We start from the raw sequence: 9,979 nt of genomic DNA, 5'->3' as shown, positions 1-9,979 counted from the left end.
GCTACAAGAGGCAGTGATTTCACATCTCCCTAAGGGTCAACAGAGCTGCCACCATCAGTTGAATGACTTTCCGAGAACCTGTGCTAGGGAAGCCTGTGGGAGACGCCATCACATTGACTGACCACAGACTCAGCATAAAAATGATCCAAACGAGCCGGGCGGTGGTGGCGCACGCCTTTAATCCCAGCACTCGGGAGGCAGAGGCAGGCGGATCTCTGTGAGTTCGAGGCCAGCCTGGTCTACAAGAGTTAGTGCCAGGACAGGCTCCAAAGCCACAGAGAAACCCTGTCTCGAAAAACCAAAAAAAAAAAAAAAAAAAAAAAAAAAAAAAAAAAAAAAAAAAAAATGATCCAAACGAACACAGAATTAACTCATTTATACTCAATTTCATTCCTCTCCAGTGACAAGGGTGATGTTCTCCGGTAGCTATCAGGATGCAGACATATGCATTGTCTATGGGGCCTTCTCATCAGGTCTTTGTTAATAAAATTAATAGACGTGGTGAGTTCAGCTTCACATAACCTGAGATGAAGAGAAGGAAGAAAAGGCAAAAGGAGAGAGGAGAAGAGGGGAGAAGGGGAAAGAAGAAGGATATGGATATGTTGGTAACCACAGTCATCCCTAACATAGCTAATTTATAATTTAGCAGCTCTTCTGTGAAACAGAATCCATGAATTCTGAATTTGGAGTGTGAGAAGGCTTCTAACACTGTCCCTTATTAATACTGGAAGGGATGTGAGGTGTCCTGGTGACCCTGCAATCTCAGCACTTGGAAGTTGGGGCAGGATGGTCAGGAATTCAAAGCCAGACTCTATATACTGAGCCGGAACCAGCATGGGCAGCTCAGAACCTTCTCAAAAATAGAAGAGAAGCCAAATATGCTGGTAGTGGTGTGTATGTTCATAGCCCTTTGGTCCAAACTGGGGAACACCAACAAGGGGAGAGCCCTGCAGAAGCTGGGCTTGTCTGTCAGGCACCGGAACAGGTAAGGCTTGAAGACCCTCCCCTTTCCAGATCCAGACATTTCTCTTCCTTTCTCTCCTCAGCAACAAGACACTGCTTCCCTGTGATCTCTCCTGCCATTCTGATTTCAAGTTCAAGCTCAGCTTGAGAAGGAACTCATTACCTCAGGAAGAGGACTAGTACTAGACACAGGGAATCTGAAGGTCATTTCCCTGTCAGTGGGCTTCGTGATGTGGGGCTTAGCTCCCAAATCCTTCCTCTCCCAACCCAGAGTACAAAATCACCTTCATTCTGGGGGCCGTTAGCTCCTCAGTCCTGAAGGTCCCTGCGGCGCCGGCCATAGCCTTTGGAACCCACATAGGTGGGCACAAATTTGTCCTTCACCATACCCCCTGACCTGCTCAGCAAGTTGGCTAGCCGGTGGGTCACACAGGTGGCAGTTTTGCAGGCTCTCTTCTGGGCACTGATATTCAGAATGGAAAGAGAAGATAAGTCTTGTCAGTGATAGTTGGGGAGGAGCCTACCCCTTGAGAACCCCATGCCTTCAACAAGCCATTTTACAGTAAGTGTTTCTCCTAAGTGAATTTATCAGAGCTGTTCAGGGAAATGACCTGAGAATCTTTACCAGAAACTCTTCCCCAAACCATGACCAAATTTAAAACAACAACAACAAAAAAAAAACACCCTTCTTACCTTGCTGAGAACAACATTTCCAGCTTCTCCTCAGACGTGATTATCTGATCCTTAGCATGCTGCTTGTTGTGAATGCTGCATCACAGAGACAGCCCATCAAGCCCTGTGCCAGCTCGCCTGACGCTAAAGCTGTTTCTTAGTCCCTGGCCACTCACAAGCTTCAGAAGCTGACCAAAGCAATGATCATTATAACTCTGATTTTTCCAGGAAAAAAAATGGGTGAGATGGGACGGTTGTACTTATTTCAGCATTCAGAAGCAGAAAATGAATAGTTATCTAAATACTCTAGAAGGTTCCCTCACTCTCAGATACGGTATAGGACTTCTGTCCTCTCCCTTCCCACCCCGACTCACTGAGGTTCTCATTCACGCTGGAAGCTGCTCTTGCCAGCTTCAGAACAACAGAGAGGAATGCACATGCGGCAAGTTCAAAAGCAGAAGAGAAGAAACCAGGAAGGACACGGAAGAGCTTCCTGGCACCCTGGACACTTCAGGCCCTCTGCAAGCGACCAGCTGTGTTCTTTTCTTGCCCACGTTTCAAGACCAAAGTCCACACCAGAGAAGGTAAAAAAGTCATTCAGCTCCTCTACCTACATGCCAAGAACTTCTGTGTTTAGATTCCCATACCACCAGGGGTTGACCCCGTGGGCAGTCAGCAGGTTAAACCAAGCAGAGAAACTAGACGCTGGGACAGAGGGTGGGTGGAGCTCAGCTCACACAGACTCCATGGGGAAGGCTTGGGGGTGCAGTGGGCCAGGACAGTGTGGGGAAGGGCGGAGGAAAAGGATGGCTCTTTCTGGCATCCATGTGCTGTTCAGTCTCTCATGCTCGACAGGGAGTTTGGATGCAAGTCAGCATGCTTTTTCTTGGGTGCTGGAGCCAGGCCAGGGTTGGTCTGTTTCCAGGCTTGGGGCCACACAGGCAGCTGACCCTGTAACAACGTGCACACCTCTACAGATGCCCTGGACCTACCTCAGACACTGTTCAACCTGTCGCAGACCCCTCGAATTCCCTTACAATTTCCCCTTGCAAATGTGAAACGAAGCCTTCTTGCCATTATGAAAAAAGCTGTCAAAACCTCCTGGCACTCTAAGTCTATCCTCTGATGTCACACTTACCTGTCCTACTCCAGCCAGTGCAGCCGTGCATCCCCGTGGACGCAAGTCCAACTCCCACAGTAAGCGATCCTACATCTCCTCGTTTCCTTTCCCAAGAGTTTCAGGAGAAAACAAAATTTAATGTGTCTAACCAGAATGAGTCCCTCTGGTGGCACTGGGAACCTCGGACTTCCATGGAGGCTGGGAACAATTAACTTAGTTCCTGGAACTGCTGGCCAGTGTCTCTGTACCTCTTTGGAATAGGTCCTCCTGAATAAATGGGGGCCAGGTTGAGGAGGAGCCTTACCTGGAGTCCGCAGTCTCCTGCTCCTTCTGCTCCAGCTTCCTGGCCTTCATCTGCTCGTAGTCCTGCACCAGTGCAGCCACCAGGAGGCGCTTTTCCTGGTCGCTGAGGGTAGCCAGGTCTAAGCTGCTCTCCGAGGTTGGCCTGTGGAGATAAGCAAACCTAGCACAGATTCTCATTCCCTGCCTTTCTCCTCCCCAAATAAGCAGCCGAGTTTCCTGGTCCCTGCTTCTTCCCTAGGTGCTTAGTGCTCAGGTCCAGAGGTCAGTCAGTGCCCACATGAGGGCGCTGATTTCCCAATAACCAAGGGGGGGGGGCTACAGAACTACGGAGTTGACAGTTGGGGGGCAACACGAGGGGAGTCAGACTGCCCTCCTGATTCAAGCTAACTTACTTCAAAGGTGCTGCCTGGAGGCTGCTGGCCAGGCACAGGATCCACAGGCTGCTGAGAGCCAGAAAGGGGAGGAACTTTCCAAAGACCATGATGTCTCTGTAAAAAGAGAAGAAAGGTACACTGCAGGAGGACTGTCGACCCAGGGTCTAGTCCTGCCCCTGACACAAGTGCCCTGCTAACAACTTTGCCTTCATCTCCCCACCACTGTTCTTTTGTTTGCCAGAGGGATGTTAAGGATCTCAAAAGATACAGTGTAAGTGGCTTGATAGAGCAGAAATGGCTGGGGGAGGGTAGGTGTGGTTTGCATTCTCTCTTCTGTTAGGAGGAGCTATAGGCTCTCATTAGCCCCAGCTTGCAGCAGCACACACGTACCAAAGCCCCTTTTGCTCTCATCTTTGAAGAAAGCAAGAACCACCCAGGGCTCCCTAAAGCAGATTTGCCGGACCTCTGCTTTGGATTTCTTATGGGCTGAAAATTTTAGAACCACCTTTTCTGAGCAGTTGCCCTGGGGAGGCTGGAAAGGTATCTTGGAAAGAAGAACTAATCTCTCTCCAATCTGCAACGTCGGGAGAATTTTTTGAGTCCCAATTAAACCGTCTCCGAACGGCAGAAGAGCTATTCGGCACCTGGTGCTCCACGGTACACCCCAGCTGCTTGCTGGGGACTGCCAACATCTGAGGAAAGATCGGTACTCCCTAGACCTAGATCCAAGAACCTCCCATCCCCAAATTGGATAGGGTGCGGTAAGACCACCTGCTCCCAAGGAGGAACCACAGACATGCCTAGGTGGGGTCGCCCAGCTTTCAGGGTACTCCCACGGGTGTGCTCTAGAATTCCACTCACTCCAGTTAAGAGAAAATGCCACGACCGCACTTTCTGACTGATCCCCGGCTGCAGGAAGGCAGAAATGGATGTGGAATAACTAATCTAGCCAGCAAAGGGAGCCAAGCTGGTTGTGGTGACGTGCGCCTGTAATCTGCATCCTCGGGATGGATCGCAGGGCGTTCGAGATCAACCAGAGCAATTGTAAGGTCCAGATCAGCCTGAATTACTACGGTGTGAAACATTGCATCAAAAAGAACAACAAAGTAGACAAACGGATGGAGAGTGAGCAGAAAGAGTTGAAAAGTTAGTTCCTCACCTGGTAGCTCGAGTGTTGCCACAGCGAGAGCGAAGTGTCCCCTGGAGAAGAGCACACAGGGCTGCACACGCCTGGTCCCCCAGAGCCCTGGTCTCTTATTCTCTGGTCTTGGGGGTGGGGTAGGAGTGGGGGGGTCCGCACTAGATCTCTCCGCCAATCAGAGATCTGACCGAGCTTCCGTGGCGTCATAGCTGGAGTTTACCTATATTCCTGCAGCAAGAAGGAAGCGGTCCACTCTGTCTTTGCCTTGAGGTCACTGCTGAGGAATTGGGCCTGGGGTGGGGTAAGGAGATTTGAGAGAGGGTGGGTTCGTCCAGAATGTGTAAGCAAATCGGAGAGAGTTCGGCGTCACGACCTCTTTAACGCCTGAACTCGAGCCTACAACCTTCTGTTCACCTTTCCAATGGGGCCTGAACCCCCTGGCTGGACTTAGGCAGGGCAAGCAGTAGTCCTGGACTCTGAAAGGACTTCAGTTTGATACAGCCAGAAAGGTGACTGTCGCGGGAAGGGGAGGGAGGGTCCTAGGATCCATTAGGGTACTTCCGGCATGCCTGCCCGCAGTCCTTTGCATCGCTAGCCTAAAGCGGTAGAAACTGGAGAGTATTGGGGAGCAGGCTAACACACTGCACAAAGCACTGAACATTCCCCTCCCACACCAGACCCTCCAAATGCTGCACTGTGTTTTTTGGCCCCCCATCCAAACCCATGACCCCACACTGCGGCAATGGTATAGCTTAAATGCACTTCCCTGCGCCCCTGGTGGGTTTGCCAAGCAGCGTGGCTGGCGCTCCCGGTGCCCAGATCTCTCCTTCCTGCATCTCCACAGCCGCACACTGCAGAGCTTGCCTGCTGAGCCAGGATCCTCCACCCGCCTCCGCAGCAGGCGCGACGGGCAACCCAGGGGTCAGCAGGGGACTTTCACACTCGCTCAGCTGTTGGTTAAACAAGCAGCAGGCAAGACTGCGGGTGCTTTGGCGTTAACACAGCCACTGAGGAACGCTCAGGCTCTCTTGCCTCCAGCAGAAGGCTGTGCGTGCACTAACCCAAATCCACTGAGCTCTTGCCAAAAACCAACTCCACGCTTCTGCTCTCAGTAACAGGCATGAATTATGTGCATACCGTAATAGACACATCGCCACTCTACCGCAATCGTGGGCATTGATCAAAAGCACACCCACGAAAAGGGACTATCTCCGGCTTTCCTAAGCTCACTTTTGTGAGTCCACATTGGCCATTCTCCCTGCGCCCAGTGCGTGGAGAAGATAAACCTGAGCAGGAAGTTACTTGAAAGAACCACCACCTACTCCCAAGGATGCTAGCTCCCTCCTCCCCAAAAAGCACAGGAATGCTGCACAGGGACCACAAGGACTCCCCTAGTGCCCAGGGAGTGCAGGGGATTCTAGCAATGTGTAGAAAAGACTATGCCTGAGGCTTGTGGAGGTCCACACTGAGTGCTCGGTTTCTGGGAATCAAAGAACTTCTGGTATGTTTGCCCATGTCCTCTGAGTCATTTTTCTGTACCAGGTCCTATTTGTTGAAGCAAGGACAGAAGACATCTCCCTCCCCCAAGGAAAAAAAACAGAAACAAAAAACCCTACTGGGAAACTCCCACGGGCCTCCAGTCCTGGCGAACAAGGCAGTGAGGTGGAATGGGAGGCAGCTCGCCCAGGAACACTGTGGTGGAGCTAGAGGGAGATCAAAGCTGCCACCAGCAGAGGCCCAGGATGGCTTTGTAATGAATGCCATTGCAGGGCACCCCACCAACGCCCTCTAAAGGGCTTTCTTTATGAAAGCAATATCTCTCTGCATCCATATCCCTGCGCTCACTTCTTCCTGAAAGGAGAATCATGGACATGGCCTTTATTTGAGAACCTTCTCACCAGAAAGTTCTGAAAATAACAGGGTGACATCTGTGTCTTTCTTCCAGGTTTCAGGCCTGGAGTGACTGTGGCCTGGAAAGATAGGTTTGTGAGGTCTGAAGAGCATCTGTAACCTGCACCGCCAGTCCCCACACTACAGTCACTGTCGTTGGGATCTGGCAAAGCTTGTGGTTCAGTAATTCCAGGCAGCATCATTCTCCCCAGGGCCCTGGGCCATCAATAAAGTGGGTGCCTGGGTGAAGACACTCCCACCCCTCAGCTCCGCAGCCTGGTCCAGTCATCAGCCACATGCCTGAGAAAAAGGAAAGCGAGCAGAGGGATATATCCGGAATCCTGATCAGTCTCCTGAGAAACCTCCAAAATATTTATTTAGAGGAACATAGAGCCTTTGAGATTTGACAGGGAGGCCCACATAGTCTCCAAAGACAAGCCCTGCAATGCTAGGACTCTTCCAAAATGTTGAGACAGACAGGGCAGCCAGGTCACATTCCCGGGATCTGCCTGTACTCTTTACACAGCCCCCAGCTTGCTGCTTACTAACTAGGGTGGAATACGCAGCAGTTTCTGTACAGGTACCCAACATCCCTGCCCTCTAAACTAAGGACAGCCCATTTAGCAAGTTGGTTATCTTCTTGGAAGATCCACAGGACTGGTTGTTTTACCTCTGTGCACCTAGAATTATTTGATCTGTTTATTTTTTTTTCCTTTCATTTACCCAGTGAATGGTGGACAGTATACACTGAACAAATTGGTGAAGTCACAAAGAGTGGAACAGTGGCCCACTGAACACGCCTAGGTCATTAGACAAGAATCAGACAAGGAATTCCTAGCCAAATTAAGCCGGACTGTAGACCCAATTTAGAGCTACTAGGTGGAAGCACACATTGCTGATCCAAAGACATACACCTTTTTATTTAGTAAGAAGAATGAGTGTACCAGAATGAGAACCTTTCTGGAGTCTGTTGCCAGAGGAAGTGCTAAAGGCTTCTCCTCAGGAAACTCCACCAGCTTGCAAAGCAAAACAAAACATTTTCTCTCAACCCAGCTTGGAATTATATTAGTGAATGAACAAGAAAAAAGTCAGTATGGTAATTTGCTTTCTAAATGGAGGAAATTGCATCTTGATTTCCCTGGAACTGGCCTGAGCTTCAGCTGTCTCCCATCAATGTAACTAGCATAAAGAATACTTTCCTAGGAACATAGCTGGCTTTTTCTTTAAAATAAAATCTCTTCAATATTTTGGTGCTCAGCTTAAATACTTCACAAACCATTAGTTTTTAAACCTTGGAAAGGCCTTACACTACTTTGTGCTGTCTGACTTTGGGAGTTTTGAAAATGTATCTGTGATGGTCAGTCTCAGCTGTCAACCTGATGGGATTTGAAGTCGCCCTGAAAACAAATTCCTGGCATATCTGTGAGGGAGTTTTCTAGATTACAGTAACTGAAGAGAGAAAGCCCACCTCAAATGTGGACTGCACCGTTTCAGGGGCTGAGTCCGGGGTCCTCAGAGGGAGCAGAAAGCCAGCAGAGCAGGCGATGCATTCATTTCTCTCCGCTTCCTGACTGGATGCGATGTGACCAGCTGCCTCAACTCCTGCTGCCACGCCTACTTCAAAACGCCCACTTAAATGTAAGTCATACTAAGCCTCCTCTTCAAGTGGCTTTCTGTCATGGCACAGGAAGAACAACCAATGCAGTGTCTCAACTAGCTCTTCTCTTATCGAATTTTCTAGAATGAATATTCTATACCAGGTTTCCTTCTGCCAATGAGGACCTGCGATGTGCAAGCCATTGTCTTAGGCAGAGGAATTCATAGCGAATCCAAGAAAAAGCCCTGTCTTGACAGCCTTGTATGACAGTGACAGACTTAACACAGATCTGTGTACACCCTGTTCCCCAAATAAAAACAATCCCACGCACGCTGTCATTGCATCAATCTCTGTCTCAAATGGGTATCTGAGGTATGCATTGTTGAAACCATATAAATACTGCCCTAGTTCAGCCAGACAGTGCGGTCTGGTGACATTGACTTGGTCAGTCCCTCTTTCCATCTGCCTGGTTCTCTGTCTACCTGCTTATTCCTTTCCCTTGGATCCCATCTGCCCCTCATCAATTGACTTCTTCATTTTTATGGAGCTTGCTCACAACTGTGGATTGCCAATGGCTATGTGGAAATAATTCTAGATAGGAAATCAATTTTACTGCTCATTGCAAAAATGTTCGGGACTGTCGTCTATTCCGAGTGCAGCCTTTTCCTGTTGCTAAGGGGTCATAGGCCTCCATACCCTACTTAGCCAGGTCTTGAACTGTCCTATGACATGCCTTGGTGAGGTCCGTCCTCATTCATTGTCTGAACACTCAGAATACTTGCAATCTCAAGTTCCATGCCTAACAGTAGGACATTTTCTTGCTTTCCTTGATAATTCTCTCTCTCTCTCTCTCTCTCTCTCTCTCTCTCTCTCTCTCTCTCTCTCTCTGTGTGTGTGTGTGTGTGTGTGCCTGCCTGTCTACCTGCCTTCTTGTCTCTTCCAACTTTGAAAGGGGTTTCTGTTGTTTAAATGTATACTTTTTAAATTCTTTTAATCATATTTTTTAATTTTCAAGAGCCTTATTTATCTCTCAATATTCCTTTTTATAAGCTTTTTTAAAAAACAGTTCAGTGTATCCTAGCTCTCTGAGAGTATTGAAAATAGATGATCTGATTATTAGGTTATTCTTTCTCTGTTGGGGCAGTCCTTGGCATTTCTAGTCCTCCTCTTCTCTTTCATATGCAGGAGGGGGCAATGATGTCCTGAGCTGTGAGGGCAGGAGAGTTGTTTGTATGTGGGCTGCGGGTCAGAGTTACCAGCTAGGAACTTCGACACGTTATTGGGTAAAACTCAACTAGCACTCATTGCAAGCCTTTGCTTGGGTTTCTTCACCATGCTTTAAGAGGAGTCCTCTAATTTCTTGTGTGGAGCAGCAGGGCGGAGGTAAAAATTGCGGGGGGCGGGGCAAAAAGCAAGGGAAAGGGAGTTGAGAGTCTACCATTTGTTATGGCAATCCTCCATCATTTCTAGGACCCAGGAGAAGTGAGAAAAATCCAGAGTCTAATTGTGCGCCACTCCACACATCCGCAACACTCCCAGGCCCCTTCCTGCCCCCCGCACCAGTGCCCAGACTCGCTGACACTTTACCCTCCATCCTTTGTGTTACTGCCTGCAGGAGAAGCCTCTGCTCCACGCCCTGAGGGTTTCTAAGGTGTTTGCTCCCTCATGTCCTTCCTTCCTGTACCAGGTTCACAGCAAGAACAGGTATCTGTACATTGCTTTCTGTTTCGCCAAACCAGGTGAAAAGGCTGACCTGAGAGGAGATGTGGCTTCACAGAGCTTCCGGGGGCCCTGGCTGCTCTCACTGCAACTGATACCTACCATTCCTCACAAGCCTCTGCCCAAGCCCAGAGAAACCAAGATCAAAGGAACATTAAACTCACAGGAGCCCCTACTGGAGACTGTTTTTCAGAGTCTCT

The 9,979-nt window shown here is 49.2% G+C and overlaps 1 protein-coding gene across 1 annotated transcript; it reads right to left on the bottom strand.

Annotated features, from left to right (window-relative positions):
* Positions 1–347: 347 nt before the first annotated feature.
* LOC142850940 (calcitonin gene-related peptide 2-like) lies at positions 348–4,813 on the bottom strand. Its single transcript, XM_075974832.1, has 6 exons — positions 4,592–4,813; positions 3,451–3,546; positions 3,060–3,200; positions 1,657–1,731; positions 1,248–1,426; positions 348–522 (listed from the first exon to the last, which is right to left on the bottom strand). Exons 2-5 carry the CDS (start codon positions 3,537–3,539, stop codon positions 1,273–1,275), a joined length of 459 nt encoding a protein of 152 aa, XP_075830947.1. The 5' UTR covers positions 3,540–3,546; positions 4,592–4,813; the 3' UTR covers positions 348–522; positions 1,248–1,272.
* Between the last annotated feature and the right edge of the window lie 5,166 nt (positions 4,814–9,979).

This window comes from Microtus pennsylvanicus, chromosome 5 (genome assembly GCF_037038515.1).
Source record: "Microtus pennsylvanicus isolate mMicPen1 chromosome 5, mMicPen1.hap1, whole genome shotgun sequence".
Taxonomy (NCBI): domain Eukaryota; kingdom Metazoa; phylum Chordata; class Mammalia; order Rodentia; family Cricetidae; genus Microtus; species Microtus pennsylvanicus.
Note: the sequence above shows the minus strand (reverse complement) of the source record. Positions and strands in the feature narration are given on the sequence as shown.

Excerpts from the sequence above, each read along its gene's own strand:
- LOC142850940 (XM_075974832.1), bottom strand. The coding sequence starts at position 3,539 with ATGGTCTTTGGAAAGTTCCTCCCCTTTCTGGCTCTCAGCAGCCTGTGG. Across the intron at positions 3,201-3,450 it reads CTCCAGGCAGCACCTTTGAA|GCCAACCTCGGAGAGCAGCT; the intron begins GTAAGTTAGCTT and ends TTATCTCCACAG. Across the intron at positions 1,427-1,656 it reads GAAATGTTGTTCTCAGCAAG|TGCCCAGAAGAGAGCCTGCA; the intron begins GTAAGAAGGGTG and ends TCTGAATATCAG.